At 50.3% G+C, this 13,385-nt stretch overlaps 1 protein-coding gene across 1 annotated transcript in view; it reads left to right on the forward strand.

Moving 5' to 3' along the window:
* LOC309524283 (spectrin alpha chain, non-erythrocytic 1-like) overlaps window positions 1-13,385 on the forward strand; it is a gene marked incomplete at its 5' end in the record, with an annotated part of 62,396 nt that overhangs the window by 26,455 nt on the left and 22,556 nt on the right. The window contains 5 exons of the mRNA XM_082208740.1: window positions 2,685-2,914; window positions 3,318-3,447; window positions 4,912-5,208; window positions 7,045-7,157; window positions 8,340-8,357. Of these exons, the coding sequence (XP_082064866.1) occupies window positions 2,685-2,914; window positions 3,318-3,447; window positions 4,912-5,208; window positions 7,045-7,157; window positions 8,340-8,357 (788 nt within the window). The remainder of the gene's footprint in view (window positions 1-2,684; window positions 2,915-3,317; window positions 3,448-4,911; window positions 5,209-7,044; window positions 7,158-8,339; window positions 8,358-13,385) is intronic.

Here is a 13,385-nt window from a genome sequence, read left to right on the forward strand (position 1 = left end):
AATCCGGGTGGGCGGAGCTTCCTGCCCCACAGGACTCCAACCCCTGACCCCTCAATCCTGGTGTTTGCAGCTTCCTGCCCCACACAATCTGAACCCCTAAACCCTCCCCTGATGGGCGGAGCTTCCTGCCCCACAGCACTCCACCCCCTGACCCCTCAATCCCAGTGGGTGGAGCTTCCTGACCCCAATCCGGGTGGATAGGCGGAGCTTCACCGCCCCACAGAATTCGAACCCCATCACCTGAATCCCTGCCCCACTTTTTCTGCCCCCCAACCAGGAAACCTTCGCTCCCCTGACCCCGATCCGGGTGGGCGGAGCTTCCTGCCCCACAGAATCCCACCCCGCGCCCCACAGAATTGGCCCCACAGAATCCCACCCCGCTTTTCGGAGCCTCCCGCCCCACACCATCCTGACCCCTGCCCCCCTTTTCTGCCCCCCAACCAGGAAACCCTGACTCTCCCTCAATCTGTGTGGGCGGAGCCGGACCCCTTGATCCGGGTGGGCGGAGCTTCCTGCCCCACAGAACCCCACCCCGCTCTTCAGAGCCTCCCGCCCCACACCATCCTAACCCCTGCCCCACTTTTTCTGCGTCCCACAGAATTGGCCCCACAGAATTCCAACCCGCGCCCAAGGAATTCTCCCCACATCATCCGAACCCGCGCCCCACAGAATTCTCCCCACACAATACGAACCCGCGCCTCACAGAATTATCCCCATGTAATCTGAACCCGCACCCCACAGAATTCCAACCCGCGCCCCACAGAATTCCAACCCGCACCCCACAGAATTCTCCCCACACAATACGAACCCGTGCCCCACAGAATTGGGCCCACAGAATTCCAACCCGCGCCCCACAGAATTCTCCCCACACAATATGAACCTGCACCCCACAGAATTGGCCCCACAGAATTCCAACCCGCGCCCCACAGAATTCTCCCCACTTAATCCCAACCCGTGCCCCAAGGAATTCCAACCCGCGCCCCACAGAATTGGCCCCACAGAATCCCACCCCGCTCTTCGGAGCCTCCCGCCCCACACCATCCTAACCCCTGCCCCACATTCTCTGCCCCCCAACCCAGGAAACCTTTGACGCCTTAATCCCGCTGTTCACGGCTTCCTGCCCCACAAAATTTGAACCCCTGCCCCACTTCTTCTGCCCCCCAACCAGGAGACCTTTGACGCCTTAATCCCGCTGTTCACGGCTTCCTGCCCCACAGAATTTGAACCCCTGCCCCACTTCTTCTGCCCCCCAACCAGGAGACCTTTGACGCCTTAATCCCGCTGTTCACGGCTTCCTGCCCCACAGAATTTGAACCCCTGCCCCACTTCTTCTGCCCCCCAACCAGGAGACCTTTGACGCCTTAATCCCGCTGTTCACGGCTTCCTGCCCCACAAAATTTGAACCCCTGCCCCACTTCTTCTGCCCCCCAACCAGGAGACCTTTGACGCCTTAATCCCGCTGTTCACGGCTTCCTGCCCCACAAAATTTGAACCCCTGCCCCACTTCTTCTGCCCCCCAACCCAGGAAACCTTTGACGCCTTAATCCCGCTGTTCACGGCTTCCTGCCCCACAAAATTTGAACCCCTGCCCCACTTCCTCTGCCCCCCAACCAGGAGACCTTTGACGCCTTAATCCCGCTGTTCATAGCTTCCTGCCCCACAAAATTTGAACCCCTGCCCCACTTCTTCTGCCCCCCAACCAGGAGACCTTTGACGCCTTAATCCCGCTGTTCACGGCTTCCTGCCCCACAGAATTTGAACCCCTGCCCCACTTCTTCTGCCCCCCAACCAGGAGACCTTTGACGCCTTAATCCCGCTGTTCACAGCTTCCTGCCCCACAGAATTTGAACCCCTGCCCCACTTCTTCTGCCCCCCAACCAGGAGACCTTTGACGCCTTAATCCCGCTGTTCATGGCTTCCTGCCCCACAAAATTTGAACCCCTGCCCCACTTCTTCTGCCCCCCAACCAGGAGACCTTTGACGCCTTAATCCCGCTGTTCACGGCTTCCTGCCCCACAAAATTTGAACCCCTGCCCCACTTCTTCTGCCCCCCAACCCAGGAAACCTTTGACGCCTTAATCCCGCTGTTCACGGCTTCCTGCCCCACAAAATTTGAACCCCTGCCCCACTTCCTCTGCCCCCCAACCAGGAGACCTTTGACGCCTTAATCCCGCTGTTCACAGCTTCCTGCCCCACAAAATTTGAACCCCTGCCCCACTTCTTCTGCCCCCCAACCAGGAGACCTTTGACGCCTTAATCCCGCTGTTCACGGCTTCCTGCCCCACAGAATTTGAACCCCTGCCCCACTTCTTCTGCCCCCCAACCAGGAGACCTTTGACGCCTTAATCCCGCTGTTCACAGCTTCCTGCCCCACAGAATTTGAACCCCTGCCCCACTTCTTCTGCCCCCCAACCAGGAGACCTTTGACGCCTTAATCCCGCTGTTCATGGCTTCCTGCCCCACAAAATTTGAACCCCTGCCCCACTTCCTCTGCCCCCCAACCAGGAGACCTTTGACGCCTTAATCCCGCTCTTCACAGCTTCCTGCCCCACAAAATTTGAACCCCTGCCCCACTTCTTCTGCCCCCCAACCCAGGAAACCTTTGACGCCTTAATCCCGCTGTTCACGGCTTCCTGCCCCACAGAATTTGAACCCCTGCCCCACTTCTTCTGCCCCCCAACCAGGAGACCTTTGACGCCGGCCTGCAGGCCTTCCAGCAAGAAGGGATCTCCAACATCGCCGCCCTCAAAGAGCAGCTATTGGCCGCCCGCCACGTCCAATCGAAGGCCATCGAGGCCCGACACGCCTCCCTGACGAAGCGCTGGAACCAATTGCTGGCCGGCTCCGCCTCCCGGAAGAAGAAGCTGCTGGAAGCCCAGGAGCACTTCCGGAAGGTGGGCGGGGCTTCCGTGGGGCAGGCGGGGACCCCTAGGAAGTGGAAAGGGGGCGGGGCTTCTGTGGGGCAGGGGGAAAGGGGCAGGCTGTGGGCGGGGCTTCAGTGGGGAGGAAAAAGGGGGCAGGATGGGACCCATAGGAAAGGGAAAGGGGGCAGGGCTTCCGTGGGGAGTCAAAGGGGGCAGGACCCATAGGAAAGGGAAGAAGCGCCTGGAAGCACGGCAGGCTGGGACCCATAGGAAATGGAAAGGGGGCGGGGCTTCCGTGGGGAGAAAAAGGGGGCAGGTTGGGACCCATAGAAGAAGCTCCTGGAAGCTCAGGAACACTTCCAGTAGGTGGGCGGGGCTTCCGTGGGGCAGGCTGGGACCCATAGTAAGGGGAGGAGGAGCTTATGGAAGGTGGGCGGGGCTTCCATGGGGCAGAGAAAGGGGTGGGGCTTCATTGGGGAGAAAAAGGGGACACGCCTCCCTGACGAAGCGCTGGAACCAATTGCTGGCCGGCTCCGCCTCCCGGAAGAAGAAGCTGCTGGAAGCCCAGGAGCACTTCCGGAAGGTGGGCGGGGCTTCCGTGGGGCAGGGGGGAGAGAAAGGGGGCAGGACCCATAGGAAATAGAAGCGCCTGGAAGCTCAGGAACGCTTCCGGAAGGTGGGCGGGGCTTCAGTGGGGCAGGCTGGGACCCATAGTAAGGGGAGGAGGAGCTTCCGGAAGGTGGGTGGGGCTTCCATGGGGCAGGCTGGGACCCATAGTAAGGGCAGGAGGAGCTTCTGGAAGGTGGGTGGGGCTTCAGTGGGGCAGGCTGGGACCCATAGTATGGGGAGGAGGAGCTTCCGGAAGGCGGACGGGGCTTCCGTGGGGCAGGCTGGGACCCATAGTACGGGGAAGAGGAGCTTCCGGAAGGCGGACGGGGCTTCCGTGGGGCAGAGAAAGGGGTGGGGCTTCAGTGGGGAGAAAAAGGGGGCAGGTTGGGACCCATAGAAGAAGCTGCTGGAAGCCCAGGAGCACTTCCGGAAGGTGGGCGGGGCTTCTGTGGGGCAGGGGGGAGAAAGGGGGCAGGTTGGGACCCATAGGAAAGAGAAGCTTCCGGAAGGTGGGCGGGGCTTCCGTGGGGCAGGCTGGGACCCATAGTACGGGGAGGAGCTTCTGGAAGGTGGGTGGGGCTTCTGTGGGGAGAAAAAGGGGGCAGGACCCATAGAAAAAAGGGGGTGGGACCCATAGGAAATAGAAGAAGCGCCTAATTATTATTGCTATTAATCATTATATTATTACTATTAATCATTTATTATTATTATTAATCATTTATTTTTATTATCATTATCACTATTACTACGGTTATTACTATTAATCATTTATTATTATTATTATTATTATTATTATTATTATTATTATTATTATTATTAATCATTTGTTTTTATTATTATCATTACCACTATTACTACTATTACTATTAATCATTTATTATTATTATTATTAATCATTTCTTATCATTATCATTATCACTATTACTACGATTATTACTATTAATCATTTATTATTATTATTAATCATTTATTTTTATCATCATTATCATTATCATTATCACTATTACTGTGATAATTATTAATTATTATTATTTATTTTTATCATTATCACTATTACTATGCTTATTACTATTAATCACATATTATTATTATTAATCATCATCATCATCATTTATTTTTATTATCATTATCATTACCACTATTACTACGATTATTACTTTTAATCATCAGGGATAGGGTTGGGTTAGGGTTATAGTAATAATAATACTAATATTATATCACATTATTATTATTATTATTATTATTATTATTATTATTATTATTATTATTATTCATTTATTTTTATTATCATTATTACTATTATTACTATTAATCATTTATTATTATTATTATTAATCATTTATTTTTATTATCATTATCATTATCACTATCACTACGCTTATTATTATTAATCATTTATTAATACTATTATTCCCGTTATTCTCCTCCCCTTTCCCAGGTGGAAGATCTCTTCCTCACCTTCGCCAAGAAGGCCTCCGCCTTCAACAGCTGGTTCGAGAACGCGGAAGAGGATCTCACGGATCCCGTCCGCTGCAACTCGCTGGAGGAGATCCGGGCCCTGAAGGAGGCGCATGACGCGTTCCGCGCCTCCCTAAGCTCCGCCCAGGCCGACTTCAACCAATTGGCCGAGCTGGAGCGGCAGATCCGGAGCTTCCGGGTGGCTTCCAACCCCTACACTTGGTTCACCATGGAGGCGCTGGAGGAGACCTGGCGGAACCTGCAGAAGATCATCAAGGTGAGTGGATCCCGCCTTCGAGGCTGTTCTGGAAGGTTCTAGAGCCCCCAAGATCCCCCAGGATCCCCTTCTGGGAAGTTTTGGGAAGGTTCTAGGTTCCCTTCTGGGTGGCCGGCGGAACCTGCAGAAGATCATCAAGGTGAGCGGATCCCGCGTTCGAGGCTGGTCTGGAAGGTTCTAGAGCCCCCGAGATCCCCCAGGATCCCCTTCTAGGAAGTTTCGGGAAGGTTCTAGGTTCTCTTCTGGGTGGCCGGCAGAACCTGCAGAAGATCATCAAGGTGAGTGGATCTCCCCCCCGGGGATCCCCAGATTGAAAAGTTAGAGGCCGTTCTATAAAGTTTCGGGAGGTTCTGGAAGGTTCTAGATTCTGGGTAGGTTCCAGAACTTCCAGAAGATCATCAAGGTTAGTGGATCCCACATTCTAGGCTGCTCTGGAAGGTTCTAGACCCCCAGGATCCCCTTCCCTGTCGAAAGTTAGAGGCTGTTTTGGCGGAACCTGCAGAAGATCATCAAGGTAGTGGATCCCCAGATCCCCATCCTGGTTGAAAGTTCTAGGCCGTTCTCAAAAGTTTTGGAAAGTTGTAGAAGGTTCTAGACCTGGCGGAACCCGCAGAAGCTCAAGGTAGTGGATTCCCCCAGGATCCCCAAATCTGGAAGTTGGAGACCATCTGGAAGGTTCTATAAGGTTCTAGACTCCCCGAATCCCCTTTCCTTTTGCGGAACCTGCAGAAGATCATCAAGGTAGCGGATCACCCCAGATCCCCATCCTTGTTAAAGGTTCTAGACGGTTCTGGAGAGTTTTGGAAAGTTCTAGAAGGTTCTAGACCTGGTGGAACCTCCATGAAGATAGTGGGTTCCCCCAGGATCCCCAAATCTGGAAGTTAGAGACAGTTCTGGAAGGTTCTGGAAGGTTCTAGACCCCCGAATCCCCTTTCCTTTTGAACGTTCTAGGCTGTTTCCAGGCGAGAGTGTTTTTGAAAGATCTGGAAAGTTTCAGAAGGTTCAAGGATGTTCTAGGCTCTCAAGGAATCCCCCAAATCCCCTTCCCTCTTGAAAGTTCTAGGTTCTTCCGGAAGTTTCCCCAGGAATCCCCCTCCCTGTTGAAAGCTAGAGGCTGTTCTGGAAAATTCTGGAATGTCTTGGGAAGTTCTGGAAGGTTCTAGGCTCCCCGGAAATCCCCAGATCTCCTTTCCCTGTTGAAAGTCAAAGGCCGTTCTAGAAAATTCTGGAATGTCTTGGGAAGTTCTGGAAGGTTCTAGGCTCCCCGGGAACCCCCAGATCTCCTTTCCCTAGAGGCTGTTCCGGAAAGTTCCAGAAGGTTCCGGAAGGTTATGGACTTCCCGGGAATCCCCAAATCCCCTACCTGTCAGAGACAGTTCTAGACAGTTTCCGAAAGTTCTGGAAGGTTCTAGGCTCTCCGGGGAACCCCCAAATCCCCTTCCCTCTTGGAGGTTCTAGGTTGTTCCGGAAAGTTCCGGGAGGTTCTGAAACTCCATGGTTATCCCCCAAATCCCCTTCGCCTGTCAGTTCTAGGCAGTTCCGGAAAGTCCCAGAAGGTTCTAGACTCCCTGGGATCCCCGAACCTGTCGGAAGTTCTGGCGGCATTATTAGTATTAGTATTAGTATTACTATTAGTATTACTATTAGTATTATTAATCCCCGCCCACCCGGCTGAGAGGCAGCCGCCCTTCCAACCGATCCCGCTTCTTCCGCCAACGCCGAGAAGAGATCCGGTTGGATCCTTCCGATCATTGGCTAATAATCCCGATCGTCGGATATTAATCCCGATCGTCGGATATTAATTCCGATAATTGGATAATTAATTAACCCCCTCAGGAGCGGGAGCTGGAACTGCAGAAGGAGCAGCGGCGGCAGGAGGAGAACGACAAGCTGCGCCAGGAGTTTGCCCAGCACGCCAACGCCTTCCACCAGTGGATCCAGGAGACCAGGTGCGTGGAGTACTGGTAGTAGTAGTAGTGGCAGTAGTAGTAGCAGCAGCAGCAGCAGTAATAGTGGTGGTAATAATCATTATCATAAGTGGATCCAGGAAACCAGGTGCGTGGAGTACTGATAGTAGTAGTAGTGGTGGTGGTAGTGGTAGTAGTAGTAATGGTGGTAATAATCATTATCATAAGTGGATCCAGGAAACCAGCTGCCGCCGCTCGATTTATTAGTATTTGTGTGTGGAGTACTGATAGTAGTAGTGGCAGTAGTAGTAATAGTGGTAGTAATAATAATCATCATCATCATCATCATCAGTGGATCCAGGAGACCAGGTGCGTGGAGTACTGATAGTAGTAGTAGTAGTGGCAGTAGTAGTAGTAGTAGTAGTAGTAGTAGTAGTAATCATTATCATAAGTGGATCCAGGAAACCAGGGGCCGCCGCTCGATTTATTCGTATTTTTGTGTGGAGTAATGATAGTAATAGTAGTAGTAGTGGTAGTAGTGGTGGCGGCGGCAGTAGTAATAGTGGGAGTAATCACCACCATCATCAGTGGATCCAGGAAACCAGGTGCGTGGAGTACTGATAGTAGTAGTAGTAGTGGCAGTGGTGGTGGTGGTGGTGGTAGTAGTAATAGTGGTAGTCATCATCATCAGTGGATCCAAGAAACCAGGTGTGTGGAGTACTGATAGTAATAGTAGTAGTGGCAGTAGTAGTAGTACTCAGCAGCAGTGGATCCAGGAAACCAGGTGTGTGGAGTACCAATAGTAATAGTAGTAGTAGTGGCAGTGGTGGTGGTGGTAGTAGTAGTAGTAGTAATAATAATAATAATAATAATAATAATAATAATAATAATAATAATAATAATAATAGTGGTAGTCTAATAGTGGTAGTTTACCACTACTACTGCTACACTACTGCTATACTACTAGTATACTACTGCTATACTACTACACTACTACTATACTATCACACTACTACTCCATTACTACTATACCACTATACTACTATATCTACACTACTACTACACTACTACTACACTACTACTACTACTATACTACTACACTACTACTACACTACTACTATTATACTGTTGTTGTTGTTTCTGTCAACCCTTGGCTAATGTGACTTTTCTTTCTCTCCTCTCCCCCCCGGAACGTTACTCCCTGCTACTCGAACCCTCGGCCAGGACCTACCTACTCGACGGGTGAGTACCAAATACTCCTTGCTCTCCTCCCCAAAGCTGCTTTGCTCGTGACGTCGGCGTCTGGGGCCAGAGTAATTGCCCCGTCTGCATAGTAATTGCCCCATTTGCATAGCAATTTACATACTCATTGCCTCGTCTGCGTAGTAATTGCCCCACATGCCCAGGTATTGCCCCATTTGCATAGTAATTGCCCCATTGGCATAGCAATTTACATACTCATTGCCCCGTCTGCGTAGTAATTGCCCCACATGCCCAAGTATTGCCCCATCTGCATAGTAATTGCCCCATTTGCATAGCAATTTACATACTTATTGCCCCATCTGCATAGTAATTGCCCCACATGCCCAGGTATTGCCCCGTCTGCATAGTAATTGCCCTATTTGCATAGCTATTTACATACTCATTGCCCCCTCTGCGTAGTAATTGCCCCACATGTCCAGGTATTGCCCCATTTGCATAGCTATTTACATACTCATTGCCCTGTCCGCATAGTAACTGCCCCATCTGCATAGTAATTGCCCCATTTGCATAGTAATTTACATACTTATTGCCCCGTCTGCGTAGTAGCTGCCCCATCTGCATAGTAATTGCCCCATTTGCATAGCAATTTACATACTCATTGCCCCCTCTGCGTAGTAATTGCCCCACATGCCCAGGTATTGCCCCATTTGCATAGCTATTTACATACTCATTGCCCTGTCCGCATAGTAACTGCCCCATCTGCATAGTAATTGCCCCATTTGCATAGTAATTTACATACTTATTGCCCCGTCTGCGTAGTAGCTGCCCCATCTGCATAGTAATTGCCCCATTTGCATAGCAATTTACATACTCATTGCCCCCTCTGCGTAGTAATTGCCCCACATGCCCAGGTATTGCCCCATTTGCATAGTAATTGCCCCATTTGCATAGCTATTTACATACTTATTGCCCCGTCTGCGTAGTAATTGCCCCACATGCCCAGGTATTGCCCCATTTGCATAGTAATTGCCCCATTGACCTAGATATTGCCCCATTGCCCTAGATAATTGCCCTATTGCCCTAGATAATTGCCCCATTGCCCTAGATATTCCCCCATTGCACTAGGTATTGCCCCATCTGCCCAGTTATTGCCCCATTGACCTAGATATTGCCCCATTGACCTAGCTATTGCCCCATTGCCCTAGATATTGCCCCATTGACCTAGATATTGCCCCATTGCCCTAGATATTGCCCCGCCTGCACAGGTAATGCCCTATTGACCTAGATAATTGCCCTATTGCCCTAGATATTACCCCACCTGCACAGGTATTGCCCCATTGCCCTAGATAATTGCCCCATTGCCCTAGATTATTGCCCTAGATATTGCCCCATTGCCCTACATAATTGCCCCATTGCCCTAGATATTGCCCCATTGCCCTAGATATTGCCCCATTGCCCTAGATATTGCCCCATCGTCCTAGATCTTGCCCCGCCTACCCAGCTATTGCCCCCTTGACCCCCAAATTGCCCCCCGCCTGCCTTGCTCCGCCCCCTCCGCTTAGCTCCGCCCCTCCTGCCTCATTGCCCTAGATATTGCCCCACTGACCTAGGTCTTGCCCCATTTGCAATGCTATTTCCCTGGCTACTGCCCCACCTGCAGAGGTATTGCCCCATTGCCCTAGATAATTGCCCCATTGCCCTAGATAATTGCCCCATTGCCCTAGATAATTGCCCCAACGCCCTCATAATTGCCCCATTGCCCTAGATATTGCCCCATTGCCCTCATAATTGCCCCATAGCCCTAGATAATTGCCCCATTGCCCTAGATATTGCCCCATTGCCCTAGATAATTGCTCCATTGCCCTAGATATTTGCCCCATTGCCCTAGATAATTGTCCCATTGCCCTAGATAATTGCCCCATTGCCCTAGATATTGCCCCATTGCCCTAGATATTGCCCCATTGCCCTAGATATTTCCCCATTGACCTAGATTATTGCCCCATTGCCCTAGATATTGCCCCACCCGCATAGCTGTTGCCCCACTTGGCTCCATTATTGCCCCACCTGCAGAGGTATTGCCCCATTGCCCTAGATATTGCCCCATTGCCCTAGATATTGCCCCACTGACCTAGATAATTGCCCCACTGACCTCATTATTGCCCCACTGACCTCATTATTGCCCCACTGACCTCATGATTGCCCCATTGACCTAGATAATTGCCCCACTGACCTCATAATTGCCCCACTGACCTAGATAATTGCCCCACTGACCTCATTATTGCCCCACTGACCTAGATAATTGCCCCAACGCCCTCATTATTGCCCCATTGACCTAGATATTGCCCCATTGACCTAGATATTGCCCTGCCCACAATAGTTATTGCCCCACCTACCCGGGTATTGCCCCATTGACCTAGATATAGCCCCACCTGCATAGTTATTGCCCCATTGACCTACATAATTGCCCCGTTGACTTAGATATTGCCCCATTGACCTAGATAATCGCCCCATTGACCTAGATATTGCCCCATATACCTAGGTACTTCCATAAGTATTGCCCCATATACCTGGGTACTCACATAAGTATTGCCCCATATACCTAGGTACTTCCCTAAGTATTGCCCCATATGCCTAGGTACTTCCATAAGTATTGCCCCACATACCTAGGTACTTACCTAAGTATTGCCCCATATGCCTAGGCACCTACATAAGTCTTGCCCCATATGCCTAGGTACTTCCATAAGTATTGCCCCATATACCTAGGTACCTGCATAGGTATTGCCCCATATACCTAGGTACTTACCTAAGTATTGCCCCACATACCTAGGCACTTCCATAAGTATTGCCCCACATACCTAGGTACTTCCATAAGTATTGCCCCACATACCTAGGTACTTCCATAAGTATTGCCCCACATACCTAGGTACCTACATAAGTATTGCCCCACATACCTAGGCACTTGCATAGGTATTGCCCCATATGCCTAGGTACTTACCTAAGTACTGCCCCATATACCTAGGTACTTCCATAAGTATTGCCCCACATACCTAGGTACTTCCATAAGTATTGCCCCACATACCTAGGTACCTACATAAGTATTGCCCCATATACCTAGGTACTTCCACAAGTATTGCCCCACATATCTAGGTACTTCCATAAGTATTGCCCCACATACCTAGGTACCTACATAAGTATTGCCCCATATACCTAGGTACTTCCATAAGTATTGCCCCACATACCTAGGTACCTACATAAGTATTGCCCCACATACCTAGGCACTTGCATAGGTATTGCCCCATATGCCTAGGTACTTACCTAAGTACTGCCCCATATACCTAGGTACTTCCATAAGTATTGCCCCACATACCTAGGTACTTCCATAAGTATTGCCCCACATACCTAGGTACCTACATAAGTATTGCCCCACATACCTAGGCACTTCCATAAGTATTGCCCCACATACCTAGGTACTTCCATAAGTATTGCCCCACATACCTAGGTACCTACATAAGTATTGCCCCACATACCTAGGTACCTACATAAGTATTGCCCCACATACCTAGGCACTTGCATAGGTATTGCCCCATATGCCTAGGTACTTACCTAAGTATTGCCCCATATACCTAGGTACCTACATAAGTATTGCCCCATATGCCCAGGTACTTACCTAAGTACTGCCCCATATACCTAGGTACTTACCTAAGTATTGCCCCACATATCTAGGTACTTACCTAAGTATTGCCCCACATACCTAGGTACCTACATAAGTATTGCCCCACATATCTAGGTACTTACCTAAGTATTGCCCCATATACCTAGGTACCTACATAAGTATTGCCCCACATACCTAGGTACTTCCCTAAGTATTGCCCCATATACCTAGGTACTTCCATAAGTATTGCCCCATATACCTAGGTACTTCCACAAGTATTGCCCCACATATCTAGGTACTTACCTAAGTATTGCCCCATATACCTAGGTACCTACATAAGTATTGCCCCATATGCCCAGGTACTTACCTAAGTACTGCCCCATATACCTAGGTACTTCCCTAAGTATTGCCCCACATATCTAGGTACTTACCTAAGTATTGCCCCACATACCTAGGTACCTACATAAGTATTGCCCCACATATCTAGGTACTTACCTAAGTATTGCCCCATATACCTAGGTACCTACATAAGTATTGCCCCATATGCCTAGGTACCTACATAAGTCTTGCCCCATATACCTGGATACTTACCTAAGTATTGCCCCATTTGCATAGCCCCACTGACCTCATAATTCCCCCATTGACCTAGATAATTGCCCCACTGACCTAGATAATTGCCCCACTGACCTCATTATTGCCCCACTGACCTAGATAATTGCCCCACTGACCTCATAATTGCCTCACTGACCTAATTATTGCCCCATTGATCTAGATAATTGCCCCAACGCCCTCATAATTGCCCCACTGACCTCATTATTGCCCCATTGACCTAGATAATTGCCCCGTTGCCCTAGATATTGCCCCACCTGCCTAGCTATTGCCCTCCTTACAATAATTATTGCCCTGCCCACCCAGCTATTGCCCCCTTGACCCCCCAATTGCCCCCCGCCTGCCTTGCTCCGCCCCCTCCGCTTAGCTCCGCCCCTCCTGCCCCCTTGACCTAGGTCTTGCCCCCTTGACCTAGGTCTTGCCCCATTTGCCATGCTATTTCCCTAGCTATTGCCCCATTGCCCTAGATATTGCCCCACTGACCTCATTATCGCCCCACTGACCTAGATAATTGCCCCACTGACCTCATAATTGCCCCAACGCCCTCATAATTGCCCCACTGACCTACATCATTGCCCCACTGACCTCATGATTGCTCCGCCCCCTCCGCTTAGCTCCGCCCCCTCGTCCTGTCTGCCCCGCCCCCCAGAAACCCCCAATGTCACCCCACATTTTTTCACCCCCCCATTTCTTTCCTCCGCCTAGCATTGCCTACCGGCGAGTCATTCGCGTCTTTCAGTACCAAGTCGGGGAAGATCTTTCCGGAAGGTTCCGTTCCTCTTTTCCTTTTCCCCTTTTCTCACTCT

This window comes from Podarcis vaucheri, assembly GCF_965113315.1.
Source record: "Podarcis vaucheri genome assembly, chromosome: Z".
In the NCBI taxonomy this organism is placed as follows: domain Eukaryota; kingdom Metazoa; phylum Chordata; class Lepidosauria; order Squamata; family Lacertidae; genus Podarcis; species Podarcis vaucheri.